The sequence below is a fragment of the Doryrhamphus excisus genome, chromosome 6, assembly GCF_030265055.1.
Source record: "Doryrhamphus excisus isolate RoL2022-K1 chromosome 6, RoL_Dexc_1.0, whole genome shotgun sequence".
NCBI classification, from domain to species: domain Eukaryota; kingdom Metazoa; phylum Chordata; class Actinopteri; order Syngnathiformes; family Syngnathidae; genus Doryrhamphus; species Doryrhamphus excisus.
The window spans coordinates 16754390-16769731 of record NC_080471.1 but is presented as its reverse complement, the minus strand read 5'-3'; the positions used below and the strand labels follow the sequence as shown (position 1 = coordinate 16769731).

The window sequence follows — 15342 nt, the reverse complement described above, 5'->3', positions numbered from 1 at the left end:
GACTGTCGCATATTCACCACAGCTTACTGGGACTAAAAATTAAAATGGTTGTAAATAGTAGCAATGGGTACATTATAGCAATTTAATTTATCATATATTATGTATTGTGTACAACTAAGACGAAACAACATCAAATTAGGCCACCCGCATAGCAATAGAATATGGATGGATGGATTAAAATGCATAAAAAAGTTTAAAAACCAATCCATCTACTTTCTATGCCACTTATCCTCACTAGGGTCACGGGGTATGCTGGAGCCTCCAGCTAACTTCGGGCGAGAGGCGCGGTACACAAAATTTTGAAGGTTATTTTTAACACTGTGACAACGCTTTACTCTAAAATGTCAGTGAAAAAAAAAAAAATAATAATAATAATAAATAAATAAATATATTTTTGCATGTTAAGAAATGTCTGAGAACCAGATGCAGTCATCAAGAGAGGCCATAGGTTTCCTTTTATGACTCTGTGATGGCCTCTGACCTGTTCTATGTTGTAGTCTGCTGGGGGAGCAGCATCACAGCAGCTGACAGGAAGAGGCTGGACAAACTAATAAAGAAGGCCAACTCTGTCCTGGGATGTCCTCTAGAACAGGTGGAGGAGGTGGGCACGAGGAGGACGACAGCCAAGCTGTCCTCCATGATGAATAAAGACTCCCACTGCCTCCAACACACACTAAGGAGCTCCATTAGTGACAGGATGATACATCCAAAGTGTGTGCAGGTCTTTCCTTCCTGCAGCTGTCAGACTGTAACACAAACTGCTCAAAAATCCTGAACAAAAAAGCAAGAAACCAAGCAAATATCTAAGTGCGGTCATCAGAAATATTTTTGTGGGGGTTATGTTCATCTGGAACTCATGAGATTGACTCTGACAAGCTCCAAGTGGGATGTCTTTCTTCTGAGATTACCGGAATGCAGGGCCTGCTAAGCAGTGAAATGCATTCAATGGTTTGAGATGGAGAGACTACACAATGGCTATAAGTGTAAGATCAATACATTTCTACAGAATCAATTAAAAATCAACACATAGATTTATGATTCCTCGTATTAGTACTAAATAAGAAGTGACCCTGCTGTCCACTTTCTGGCTACTCCCAGGTTCCCGCTGCCAACTGGCATCTTTTAATAATGGATCACACATAGCTCCACTGCCATTTCATACATTATTCACCTCCAGCAGGACAGGCAGACCACTCGCAATCTCCAAACTAAATCAGAAGCTAAGATTTTCATCACATTACAATTAAGGAGAAACAGACCTTATAGATCTCACCAAAAATCTGCAATGATGCTTACCTTGCTCTCGTTGCTGGTCCCTCTGTTCCATGGACACCAAGGCAGAGAAGTGCGCCTGATCGTAAGCCAACACCAGTGGGGAGCAGTGACAGCGGCTTGGAGGCACCTCCAGAGGCAAGTAGAGGCCACCAAACGGAATGGGAGCAAACGCTACAAGTCAGGGCAACAACTTTAGAGTCCAACATTTTTCAGTTGTTTGAAAACTCAAGACAAGGTGCAGGCTACCTTCTCCTCCTGAATCTCTGAGCATTGTGTCGGCCACCACGACAATCGGCCTGCGGAGCACGTGGGCCAGCACAAACACATGGAACTCCTCCAGACTCTCATAGACCGGATCCTCTGAGTTATCCACCCTGCAGACAAAAACACACACAGGATTTCATGAGAATTTCCTGAGTTGGCACTGACTTTTTACAAGCAAACTAGCGGCAAAAAATACAAAATACACCAGCTAATTGCATGATTTCACCACTTAGATCTATTTCATCCGGCGCCTGCAAACAGACAGGACAACAATAAGTCCATCTGTTCAGGCTCCACGTGCCTTTGAATGAAAGAGAGCGAAAGGAAGCTCAGAGGCAGAGCGCTCAGGCTTATGACCACCAGGGAACAAGGAAATGTGCAACAATTAAGTTGTTGGGCACACAAACAGCCTACGCAGCCAAATTAACTCTAATGAAGAGCCTCTTAATATGCGAATCCCACTCAACCCATATAGGGACTCTTCTCGCAGTAGGGCCATCAAACATTCCAAACCTGATTACTGTGTTAGAGCCAAGCTCAACGACAGGTTAAAATCACCGCACTAATGGAGTAAATGATGCAGTTTCAAAATGGGAGGTTGTTGATGCCTGAAATGGAACTAAAATTACACATGTGAGTGTGCTTACTCTGTGTTCAACACATCACACCTGCTTTGTGAGAACGGAAACAAGAAACAGTAATGATGGTTGCTGCGCGTGTAGGAGGAGGAAACCAGTTGGTTTCCGATCTGGTTAAATAAGCTTGCTTACATTCTTGTTTATGCAACAGGCAAGTCACATGTAAGTAGGAAGGGTAATGCTGGTAAGGCTGAGATGATAAGCGCCTTAATCTGCCACTAGATGGCAGATTGTAACGTCTACTGACTGTTTTTTTTTTCATCCACATCAATTTATAAAGGTTTCAAGCTTAAGGTAAAATGCAGTACTACTATGAAACTGTTATATTTTACACATTAATAGAGATAGGAAAAGTGGGAAAATATTTTTTTTGCATGAAGGATTACAACTTTTCCAAACACTTTTCAGTCATGAAAATAGAAATACTTCAACTGGTGTTTTATTTCAAATGCGCTGTAGTGATGTATAAAAGCAAACATTCTAAAAAATAAACGATGAAACTATCAACTATTTGTCCCAAATAACAATGATGCTTGACCAACATCTTAAAGAAGTGAAAGAAGTTTGGGTGGCTCTTAACGCTCAGTTTCAGAGAGTTTTTTCTGACACTGGAAGTCTGAGCCGGACTTCCTTATATGGGCATGCCCAGGTACAATCTGTACAAGCTGAGTGTGACCAAACACAGCGCAGTGGGCGCGCCCGGAGGTAGGCCGTGGGTGGCATAAATTACAACAGACCGTTTTGGAAATCCAAGGAAATAGAGTTGTAATGGGTGCAGGGAATAGGCCTCTGTTAGGAATAAGGAACGGATGTGTACACATGCAATGTACTATTATGCTGTATATGCACTACATTTTTTCCACCAAATGACAAATAATGCTTGACCAACATCATAACACCATAACACCATCCAGTTCTGCTCTGGACCAAATTCAGAAGTAGCATTTTTTTTAAGGCATCACTGTGGGAGAAACACGCATGCGAGACACCTTACCCTCCATTTGTGTTGCCGTTTTTGCTGAGATGTGTGCGAGGCTCGCTGGAGGCCAACTTAAGCAACTCGTTCCACTCCCGCTCCCACTCCTCCTCGGTGTACACCAGGCCTGACTGCACAAGCAACATAACTGTGGTGAACACATGCTCGCCTACACACTATTCCTTTTATCATTTAGTGTCACTATTTCCAACCAAGTGCTTTGCTCAACCTGCAGCTACTGATGAAAAAGCCTCACACAAAAGTAGTGCTACTAATACTAGAAGGTTCTAAGATTTTCAGCGATGTGGACACTCCTGCCAACCTCCTTGTTCTGTTGGGTTTGCTGCCACCTCCACCTCCGCTTAAGAGCATCTCTCTCAGCCCCACTCTTCATCATGGTGTACAAGGACTTCCTCAACATCAGGTCTCTGTCATGGAATCCCCACATTCCTGAAGGAGATACATACATGCTATTATTACACTATGTAGTCATTTGATGCAATGTGCATAAAGCACTGCATTTAGAAGGCCCAGATGAAACATAAGTGTGTCCCCAGGAATTAAACTATCAAACAATAAACTTCAAAAGACTGCGATCACCTTTTAATCCATCTAACATCAACGGCAATGTTGTCAGCTAATGCCACAACACAGTTCTTCCATTTTAATTCATTCAAACGTACTGTGCATACTCACCTAAAGAAGCAGCATGGAGGAGGCAGTTTCCGTCCCCAGTGGTAGCCAAAGGGAGCAGTTTCTTACAGCTGGTGCACATGGTGGACCACCAGTTTAGACGACCTACACAAACACATACAGTATGCAATATAAGACATGTAAAAACAGCACAGAAATCATCCAGAAACTGTTGGATGACCTACTATGGAACAATTGTTGTACCGTATGTATAGGTGTAATTCACTCCTACTGAAGCCAATGTGCTAAAATAGACGGACTTCATGACTTTAATATACTTAAATGTGTTGCCATGAGTATACGTCAAAGTTTGCACAATCTCTGCACACAACGGATTCTGTGTGCTTGCTGTGTTGGGTTAAGTGTAGAGGTGAAATCAATGTGATGCAGGTAAAAAACAGCTTCAAAATGAGTTCAAGGACAAGACATTCATCCAGTATGTAAATGATCTTTTATATCCTGTAATAAAACCCCCAATTGTTCCGTCTCACTTTGTTTAATGATGTTAAATAATTCCTTGCTATGCTAAATATTCTTCAGATGGGCTCAGATCCCCTCCAGCCTGTGTTCCTCAGGGTGAGATGGGAATTTTGACAGCTCTGAGCTTAAAGTGAAATGACTGCATCATTTATTTAACAACAGTGTACAGATGAGCCTACTAGTCATTAACCTTTCTGGGACATGAGCATATTGTTGTTGGTTTTTTGGGGGGGTATTTTACAATTTGCCAACATCTCAATTGTTCCTTCTTGACTGATTGGTTTGCTGAAATTAATTTAATACATTTCGTTAGTGTGGAGGTCAATATACAATATCAACAACAATCCCCGTTTTATCCTCTGTAGTCAGTTGTGGGGTTAAAATAACAAGAAGTGGAGGCGATGGTGTCACAAACTTTCCAGTCTGCAGGGAGATGAGAAACTTTACTTGCTAGTTTCCCGACAAGTTCAAAGCTTAAGCCGGAAGAGGAATCCTCGGGGATCCCAAAAGCTTTACCCAGATGTCTCAGTATTACTCTCAAACAGAGCTGTCACCCTTTGGCCCATCTGCATACAGACTTTGGGGCGTGTACACCAATCTGTCCAAACAAGTGTAAACAGTAACAGCACTGACCAGCTTGCTCCAGGGCCATCATGGTGGACTGCTCTATCAGGTCTCTCTCTATGAAGGTCCTGAAGTCCTCGCTGTACACGCTGAGGTCTGGCAGCTGGAATGTGTAGATGGGCATCTCAAGAGGGAAGTGCTCATTGGTACACTCGTTGGCCACCTGTAGCCTCGCCAGGGAGACAATAGCGGAGCTGGCGTGGGAGATCCCCCGGGACAGACGCTTCTCTAAAAAGGAAAATGGAGACAGACGTGAATGGATGAAGAGGAAACAATTAGGTTCATATTGTGATTGTTCCGTTCCACCGTATTCTCTTGTGAATTTATGCAATATTAGGCAGTATATCACGTTCGAGCACTTTTCAGCATAGTTTACAGTGTAACAGTTTAAATTAATTATGAATAGCATTTCCTCAAATAGAGACTGTTGATATATACTGTATTTACTTAACTGCAGAGAGGGCTAAGCCTCCATTTGGGACAAAGCATTTACTAGAAAGAGGTCCTTTCTTTGTACAAATATAATAATAATGTATTATAGTATAGTGTCAAGTATAATAGTGATGCTTGCTAAAATAAGAGTTATTTATGTCTAAAATGTGTAAAAGTAGTTACATTATTACATTGAAAATGCAGAGAAAGGTGGTAAAATGGACAGAGGCAGACTGAAATGAACTAATTTGAAGGTGTGTACATAAAATATTGTAGAGCAAGCCAGAAGGATGAAGATCTTCTCATAACATGACAGCCACTGGAATATCGTTTGGGTACCACTTCTTCTGAGAGGTTGTTTTGAAGTGCTGCTGTTTTGGTTAGCAATCATATGAAATATGAAACAAAATGAGTGCAATATGTTTGTCTACCTTGTGCATTGTCATCCTGCTTCTGCACACACGGCCTATCGATCTTGCTGACATGAGTTGGCGTGTCACGCGCCTCCGGCTGTTTGTAGTAGCGGCCCTCGTTGAACACCTGCGGCAGGTTGGCAGTGTGGACCTGCCTGAGCTCTTCATAATCATTTAGAGCAGCACTGAGGTCCCAGTTTTTACCTGTGGGCCATATAATAACAATGAACAAACATTCTACCCATTGTAAAGAAATTATAATGATGATATAAAACTGATTTTTCAGCAATGTAGTCTATTTGAGGTTTCCAAATTTGATTTTCACCAATTCGAATGTTCTCACAGATGTGTGACAACATGGAAATTATTGACCGTAGCTTACTAAACATTACTAAACCGCCCATCCTAACAAAAATGTAAACTAGTCCAGTTTTATTTGTACTATTGTTCCACTATACTTAAATAAACAAAAAATAAACAATACATGTAGTAGTTCATATAGAGAGCAAATAAATATGGTGTTTTTGTGAGGAACATGCTTCATCTTCAACAAGCAGAGTGAAAGATTGAGGTTGGGTAGGGTCAGACTCATGAAGATGCTGCAGCGAGACAGATCCATTAACAGAGTGACAGCAATATCCTGATGCCTGGGAGGAACTTGAGAGAGCACACACTCTTGTTAAGACTCACTTGTGTGTGAACAAGTGTTTATGAAACTCAAAACATTAAAATCAAAATCAAGCTTTCCTCAAATAACAAGAAAATGCAGCTATCATCGACTTGAGCTTGGCTTTGGATTTAGTGTAAGCGCAGTTTTTAACTGTCATGGTTCTGTTTGGCCTCTCTCTTATCACTCTCACAAAGTCCTTTGTGGAAGGAAGCAGGCAGCTGATTTCGGAGAGAAAGCTGCAACGCCCAGTCTACTCGAACACATGTAGTGAAGCATTGTGCTGCATTTAGCAGCTAAATAGGTAGATAGAGTTTTTACCTTCAGAAACGCAGCTTCAAGGAGAGTGATAGTGTGTCGAATAAAGGATACTGATACATCCGATAATACCTGCTTCTATAATTCTTGCAGTGGAAGATATTCAGAGAGTGTGCACCTATGAGGCCATAGGCTTGTAACCTGACCATGGGTGTCGGCCTGTTAATGGACTCCTATGAGGGGAAGTTGGGCTACTTCCATTAGATGACCAGACGCGAGGCTTCTCCGCTGAACTGAACATGAAACTTGGCACCGCTGACCGCTGTCTCTTTAGCCAATCAATGCAAAACTGATTGAGTGAGCGTCTCTCAGAGGTGATCAAAACCTGCGATTGCTACACAAAGGGCCTGAAGCAATGCTGCTAATGCATGGTCCCTAAATGCATCCGCACGCAAGCTCTCAATGGAGACAACAACTCTCTGCTTCATTTGAAATGGCTGTCGTCAGCGAAAAGAAGTATAGACAAATTATTAACATGGTTACTAACATCCATTAGCAACATATTAGCATGAACTTATTCATGCAGGAATTTACTGACTATTTATGGCACCACTAAAAACATTTTGATGGACAAACAATCTAAAAAGGTGTACTGTGTTGTACACAATTCCACCTTGAGACTTGCACTCATTTTGCTTATGCATTGTCCATCAACTTGCCATTGTCATTTATATGATACGCCTGAAAAGCTTGAAGATTAGTTTAAGCACTGTTTGCGTTCTGTTTACGCATTAACTACATGTCTTACACGAGACAGAGGGTGAAGCATATGATCACTTTCTAAATATTTACATGAAGCTCTACGACAATCACTATACAAACAAGTACCAATACGAGTTTATAGTAAGAAGTTTTCCCATAAGGCATTGCATCTGAGCAAGGCATTCATTGGTGCCTGTCGGGGCACTGCCACTGCTCTCAGTGTGGCTAAATTCTAAAACAAATATTTTATATAATGGGTTTGGAATTCAAGTGAAATGTATTTATCTAATACCTTACTTGTGGTACCCACCCACTACCTTTCCGGTGAAAGCATAACCTCTCTTTGTCTATGTCACATTTTTTACCGGTGTGACAGTCTGATTATATTTTTAGTCAGACTGGACAATAGCAACTCCCTATTCACAGAGACACAAATACTGTATTTGTCCCTGTACAAAAGACATTCTGTATATGATCACAACGTCTTTCTTGAATTTACATTTACTCAGGACACTGGCGCCAATCTCACTAACCAGGCCCATAATTCTGTTGGCTTGTGAACTTTTGCACTCCAGTGTTTTGTTTTGTTCAATGTGGCTAAGTGAGTTAAGCTTACATGCCAGTCGCGCTCGGCTCTTCAATGCGACCCAGTGAACGGACACAAAGCTGCCTCTTGGGAGAGCTCTCATAAAAACGTCACCGTGGCTTCTAAATCAGCGGTCTGGCTCTCTGTTGTGAACCCCTGTCTTCCCCTCCCTTCCTTTTGTGTCCTTTCTGCTCCTTTTTCCACCTCATTTCCTCTCCCCACTCCTAATCTCAGAACCCAGCCAACATCAGGGAGCAGGCGATCAAACGGATCACCCAACCCTTGTTAGTTATTGTCAGTTGTGTCTTACCTTCCAGCAGGTCTCTTGCCAGACCCGGTTCTGCCCCAGTGGACCGAACAAAGTCTGACAGGACCGCGTCCATGTCCAGAGTCATGTGATCATGTGTGTGCGCTGCCCAAGGTGCAGCGGAGGCCTTGGTGGACGCCAGCCTTCACGTTCTCATCTTATGAAGAAATAATGAGAAAAGACTCATGTGAAACCTTGTTAGATATCAACTTTAAATGAGTTGGGGGTCAAACGAGTGCAAACGGTGCTCCTCCTCATCTTACTCACAGTCATAACAAAACACCCAGTCTCACAGATATAATATCAACAGAGCCACAGCCAGAGGTCGTAACCAGGACACACCTGCCTGTCTGCAAAGCCTTTGGCCCACTGCCTGTAATCACAACAATGCTAACTCTCTTCCTGCCTCTGTGCACTCCTGGCTGTGATCTTAAACTACATCACCGCTCTGCTTACGAGGAGAGCATGTTTTCATCCTAGAAACAGAGCCACCAATCTCTCATGGTCAATAGTCTTGCTAGGTCACAAACAACGCTATTGAGAAGCGTTCCCTCCCTTGTTTCACGGAATGAATGACTTCATGCATAACTTTCATTCCTGTAGAAAACACGGTGGGGGAGGGGGGGTCAGAGAGCAGTTCAGAGCATCGGTAGCAAAGAAACAAACACCCACAGGTTTGCAGCAACAACAACAGTGAGCTTCTGTGTGCAGAGCAGAGGCTGCTCAAGCTTTGACCCAGGAGGAGCTCTTCCTGGAGGGGCTGCTGCCTGCATTGGATGACAATCACTGTGCCACCATACACATAAAAAAGCACAGTGTGACATTTTGACCTACTGAGACAGAATCAGTTTGGCTTTAAAATGTCCTCTCAATTATCTCACATGAACAACAAGAGATGCTTGTATGATACTGGAAATAGGAGAATAACACACAAGTTATTACTGTATGTTTAGCAAGCAACATATTTGAGCATGTTATCTCGCACACAGTAACACAATAAAAATGGTCATATTTGTAAAAGGCAAATATAATATCTATGTAGTTCGATCAGTGTTTGTTGTGGCATGTGATGAATCAGCCTACATTGCACAAAATCCCAGTGATGTTCTTGAGGGACGAGACATAGAAAGAGCTAACTATTCGAAGTAACCTTGTCTTTTCCTTTAAGAGCAGCCATGTTCACATTAATGCCCCCACTGTGGGAGGTTACTGTGACTCAGAAACAGACTACATCTTCCACTTCTGACATGAAAACAGCGCGGGTGGGAGTCATTTGGTTAAACCATTTTGCTTGTCATACAGACATTCAGAGATGTCGACTAAAAAATGAAGGAGACAAAAGAAACATGCTACTCCTACTGTTAAATTTAGCGGTAAGACTTAAAATTCCCAGCCATTCAGTTTGAAGATAGATATACATATACAGGTTGGATTTTGATATGTTTCTCAGTAGTATTCCACTTAAAGCAGGGATTAATGCTATACAACCAAGAACAAAACATGGAGAGCGGCCTTAAGACTTAAAATAGAACATTACAACAACCACTATGCTTTGGGCTTTCCAAAGCTATGAGTGTGATATTATGTGATGCGATATTCAAATGAGAGGGGGGAGGTACATTGAAAATGGTATTAAAAGTCCTGGTTCCTCATTTACCATTAGACAGGCTGGGATGACATTGAAAGCAAGGTGTTCATTTCATCATTTTATGTATTTACTAGATTAGGCGTATTGTGAAGGTCTATTTAATATTGTGCCCCGTATCATATGAACTGTATTCACATTTCTACTATATTTATCTCATAGGTTGTGTGTCTTTAACTGAGATGAGAAGTCATGTAGATTATTTATCGGAAATAAAACTAAAAAAATATCACCATACATACTATACACTTAAATAATATAATGGCTCTCAGTGATGGAAAAAAGTTTTGTAGAGATCAAACTTACCTTTTGTATTTTTGCTAAGGTTTGTTGAGAAGCCATCAGATGACCGTAGGAGTGTGGGGACCAGACAAAGTTCTAGTCCACGGCTTCACATGCGGCAAAGACAGTCGGGACACAGAGAACCCTGAAATACATACAACAACACAGGAAACAATAAACCTCCAACATGCTCACACTGCACATTACAGTTATATCATCATTAGTGTCAAATGAGTGTTCTTTTAAGTCACCATCATTTGAGTCATACTGGAGAAAAGGGAGTTTCAATGCCTTATGTGTCACATTGCTTGTTAGCTGCTGCATTACAGTGAAGCACTTCCTTGCTTCTTCTGAGATGATCAAAAACATTTCTTTAAAAAAATGTATAGTACACCGCAGAAATATATTTGGTGCACAAGTTAAGATTCACTCCATAAAATGTACACATGCGTGAGAAAACAAAGCAAACCTGATTGAAAAGTGCAATGCCATCGCCATCTTTGCTTATACACAACAATGTGTCAACATGCTGATGCTGCTGAAGGCACAGAGGGTCACTGTTTGTTTGGATGTTATCTTTCAGTGAACAACAGAGGTCATGTGGCATGTTTAGAAAAACACACTTATTGGTTGAGACATATTTGTAGTGGAAGGAAGAATTCAGAAACTATTCAAGCATTGAGCATTTAACTAAGTGTCTTTGTTCTTCCTTGGTGTAGTGACAAGCGTTTTCTTTTTGTAAAAGTATTGATAATTTATGGGAGTGTGTCATAAAATGAAAACTGCCGCTGAGCAGGTACTAGGTTCTATTTTGCCAATACAAAAGCACTTTTTATGGTTTAAGGAGCAATCTAGACAACTACCTCACACAAACAAACAAGCAAACACAAAAATATGTCAACACAAGTGACATTGGGAAGTGAAAAAGGAGGGACGTTCACATACTCATTAACAGGGAATGTTTTATCATTCATAGTTCATATTGTATAATCGGCAGCATTTGTACATGAAAAAAACCTGTCAAATTAAATGTCATTATTTCATGTGGTGTGATGTAGTCACAAGCACAGGGACACCAGCACATTTGGATTAAACTTTTACAGATAAAACAAGACAAATAATTCCAGGTGGACCGTTATCAAATCCGACCCAATGACAATTATTTCGGCCCCCTGAAACAAAATGCTTACCCACCGCTGGCATACACTATGAGAAACATTGACTAATTACAGAAACTTTGACATGACCCAATAGGTTTTACATCATTGTCATTAAGCATCCTGGAAAAGATTGCCCTCAGAATCAATGTGATTCTTGCTTTGACAGCAATAATCCCTGTTGAAAGCGATCATTATCATTCCTACTTTCTTGCCAGCATGCCATTGTCTTCTCAAAAGCAGACTGACAAATAATGTTGACAAACTGCAACATAAATTGACAAAATGTTACTGCAGGCTTTATCTTTACTCCTGTGGTTCAAATACAAGTACTTGGGTTCAGGACCACTGGGGAAAAATGACCTTGCCGCCAATTAGTGTTCTCCTCTTATCTGCTTTCTGCTGAGGAGCCCATACATTAGCAACTGCATTAAATCATGTATTATTCACCACAGTGCGGTCACAAAATTGCCACATCGTTTACATGTCATCCACAGACTTGTGAAGACTGAGCTTTGAGTCATGCAGGGCTCCACCAAGGCTCATTTGTATTGTCAATAGTAAAAGTAAAGACACTGAACTCGCAAATGACGGAGGACAGGAAACAGAAATGACCGTACTTGTACCACCCATGACCACATGCTGCTTCAGCTACATGACACTACCGCCTCTACAAAATGAATACTCTCCTGTAAAAAAGCAATCAGCCATTAGGAGAGGTTGGATTTGACTTTTCCTGAGGTGTCCTGCTGTTTTGTCATGAATGTAGATGTACTGCATATATGTGGCCATTATAGCCTAGCGCTGTGAGTTAAGAGTCACCCACGTGCAAGGCAGATATGCTGCAGGTGGGAGGTGAACTGTACTCACACTTGCACTCCTTCGTCTCCATCATCGGAAGATACAGCATGTGAAGGTTTATATTTATAGCGTCAATTTGATAAATGTTACATTTAAGTTTCTTGCATCATTTTACTGGTCCTACAGTATTTTTTTTAAAGAAAAAACAGATGAAACACATTCAGAAGATGGTTTCTTTTGTATGGGCTCCATAAAATATAGTAATTGGCCAGTGTATTGACAAAAAAAAATGCAACATCCCATTCTGTCTCCAAAAAGCACACAAATCCAGAGGTCTTGGTTAAATGATAATACAATACCAAGTGACAATAAATACATTTCAGCATTGTCTTTCAGCCACGGGCAAGTTTGAACCTATGGCACAGAATTTCCACGATCAAAGGTCGTGATGATTTTTTAAAAAATAGGTGTACACACGTGGCCTCATAAAAACACGTCACCATCTTCCAAACACCTGTTTTTTCCCTTCGGGGGGAAATGACTGTGCAGTAGTCACAGACAGCTGCTTATCGGTTCTCGGCCAGAGGGTATCTTCTGGAAAATGCAGAAATTGGGAGGCCACAGTCATTTTGATCAATTTGCAAACATCATTACACAGGCGGGATGTGGCTGCCCTCTTTTTATAACTCCTGGGCTTTTAAGTCTAGACTCCCATGCTTTGGATGCTGTGTGAGAAATGCTGCAGCAAGCAATAATGTCACTTTACATGTTGCCAGCGCAGCATGTGTATGGAGCTGGGAATTGTTGTTAGAACATGAATATTAAAGGTATGTTTCAATCTGTGTTGCAAAGAATACATACTAGTGACAACAGCAAGACAAAAGCAATGCTCATCTACACTACAAGCAAACACAGAAGCCAACATTTGTTACATGTGACCTTCTGGCCGAGTCAAATCTTCAGCTCAGCTGTGTGTACAGCGTTTGGCCAAAACAAAATGTGGTTGCTGAGGGACACAGCAAAAGATCATAACCCCTTTAAATGTCATTCCACCCCAGATCTGCTATCACTGCAACCAAAACCTGCTCTCTCGTTTTGGACCTTTCCAACAGAGTGTCACAAGCACACAGCTGAGGCTAAAAGTGAATTCTCTCTAAAGCAAAATCGTATTCCCCCTTCTGGTTATGTGAAGAAGTTGAAAAACTGAGAAAAAACACACAAATGAGTCCGTAAAATTTAAAAGCTAAAAAGGTACTGAGCTTTCTTTTCTGCCAGCTTATCCAGTTTATGCTGAGGGAGGTTTTCCTCACGAGTGCTGAACACAGGATTCTAAAAAGTTCTCACCGGTTTACCTGAAACCCAAACTGACACTTCACGTTTTCCTGTCCGGGTTGGTTGGGTCCTTTGAGCATGTTCTCATTAAAATTTGATCGGATTTTGTCCACAAGTCAATGCAAATTGACAAGTTAACAAACAGCAATGGATGAGAACAAGGATTTCCCGTAACTTATCTGATGGGGGAAAGTAGACACTGTGGATTATAATACAGCAGTGTCCAGAATTAAGACAATATCAACAGGATAAAATAAATGTTCAGTCAAGTCATTAAATACTACTTCTCTAATTTATTAGGAAAAGACAGTGTAGACGATAGAGGCTGTTGAAGGCCCTGTTGAACCAAACTAATTTCTAATGTCCTCTCAATTGTTTCAACAGTTGACAGACAAGGGTGCGGTATTACTGCAGTTGAAAAAAGGGCACAGTTACCGCCCATGCTCGTTAAGCTGTCATTCTTCTGTTTGTCAAGAATTGGATGAGACACCCGCAGAGAGCTGAACATTTGTTTTCTCATCTTAAGACCTTGAGTGAGCAACAGCTGAGCAACTGATTTTAACCTGCTTTTCCTTTATAGGGCCTCCTTCAGGAGAATTGAAAGTGCCAGACAAAATGGAGAGCTTCCAACAGGGCTTTTTTCGCAAAGAAAAGGAGGTCTGACCTCCTTTTCAGAGTGAAAGAAAATGACCTACACTGTGGGTTTTCATGAATCTGAATTGAGCCACCGAGGATATACTGTGCAACTGTGTTCTGTTTGATTTGGAAAAATGTCCCCTTGCTGTTGAATTGAGGGAAGACAGAGGATTGCTTTGCCAGTTTGGTGTTTATGGAGAAAATGCTCCATAGGCGGATGTCTCCTGCAGCTAACCAGTTTCCAGACTGACTGACAAGGGGGCGGCAAATATTAACAAAACAATAAAAAACTAAAACTTTTGACAACAAGTAACAATAAGTGTGGAAAGTTATTGTGAACAGAAACTGTCAGATGCGTTGCAGTTTGGACTCCAATTTTAGAATTGCACAACCTCAAGGGATTGGATTTTTACTGCACAGCGTTGGACCTTTTGTAAGGCACCTTAAAATGCTATTATGGAAAAGCCTCAAGAATACAACCAGCTTTGGCTGGCATGGACTTTCTTTTTCTTTTTGATAGATCATCATTGGTGACAATGTAGGGTTAATTAGAACGCCATAAACCATTAACTGCTTTACATAATAATAGCAAAGATCAACCCCATACAGTACAGCAATGCAACCTTTAATTAGGTTCTGCACATTGCTGGGACACTATTCCATGATAAATATCATACTAAAGCCTGTTATGAAGTAATCAAAATGTCAAAGCCACACGGGCAGCGAGGGTACATGAAACTCTGGTTAAGCACAGCCTTCTCTCGTTAAAACTACATACCATCTGTTAAAATCCATGTTACAGCAGACAAATGTGGCTTTCAAGGTGTAAGCACCATCTGCATTAATGCAAAAACTTCATAGTTCAAACAGCCTCAATGTGACTGAATAATAATGCAGCATGCCTTACAACAGTGCTTCTCAAGTAGTAGGGAAAATGTAGGTTTATACAAAGAGTTCTTCAAAAGCAAACTAATTTGTATGCTACATAGTCAAACTTGAAATAACGCATGCGTGAATAATGACCTGCACCACCCAGCTGCATTTTAATAGTTCATCACATAAATGGACCAGCCAGGACACCTTTTGACGATTTGTTTCCTACTTGGTTTGTTTT

The 15342-nt window shown here is 41.2% G+C and overlaps 1 protein-coding gene across 2 annotated transcripts in view; it reads right to left on the bottom strand.

Annotated features, from left to right (window-relative positions):
- The window catches only part of otud7a (OTU deubiquitinase 7A), a 28712-nt gene that overhangs the window by 10907 nt on the left and 2463 nt on the right, over nucleotides 1-15342 (bottom strand). The window contains exons 2-10 of one of the 2 annotated variants that reach the window (XM_058074999.1): nucleotides 10327-10447; nucleotides 8379-8532; nucleotides 5814-5999; nucleotides 4960-5178; nucleotides 3850-3951; nucleotides 3476-3603; nucleotides 3172-3284; nucleotides 1522-1649; nucleotides 1297-1446 (exon numbers count right to left, since the gene is read on the bottom strand). In XM_058074999.1, the coding sequence (XP_057930982.1) occupies nucleotides 1297-1446; nucleotides 1522-1649; nucleotides 3172-3284; nucleotides 3476-3603; nucleotides 3850-3951; nucleotides 4960-5178; nucleotides 5814-5999; nucleotides 8379-8463 (1111 nt within the window). In that variant the 5' untranslated portion in view covers nucleotides 8464-8532; nucleotides 10327-10447. Of the gene's footprint in view, nucleotides 1-1296; nucleotides 1447-1521; nucleotides 1650-3171; nucleotides 3285-3475; nucleotides 3604-3849; nucleotides 3952-4959; nucleotides 5179-5813; nucleotides 6000-8378; nucleotides 8533-10326; nucleotides 10448-15342 lie in introns of those variants that run through there. The other variant, XM_058075000.1, reaches the window with a different exon arrangement.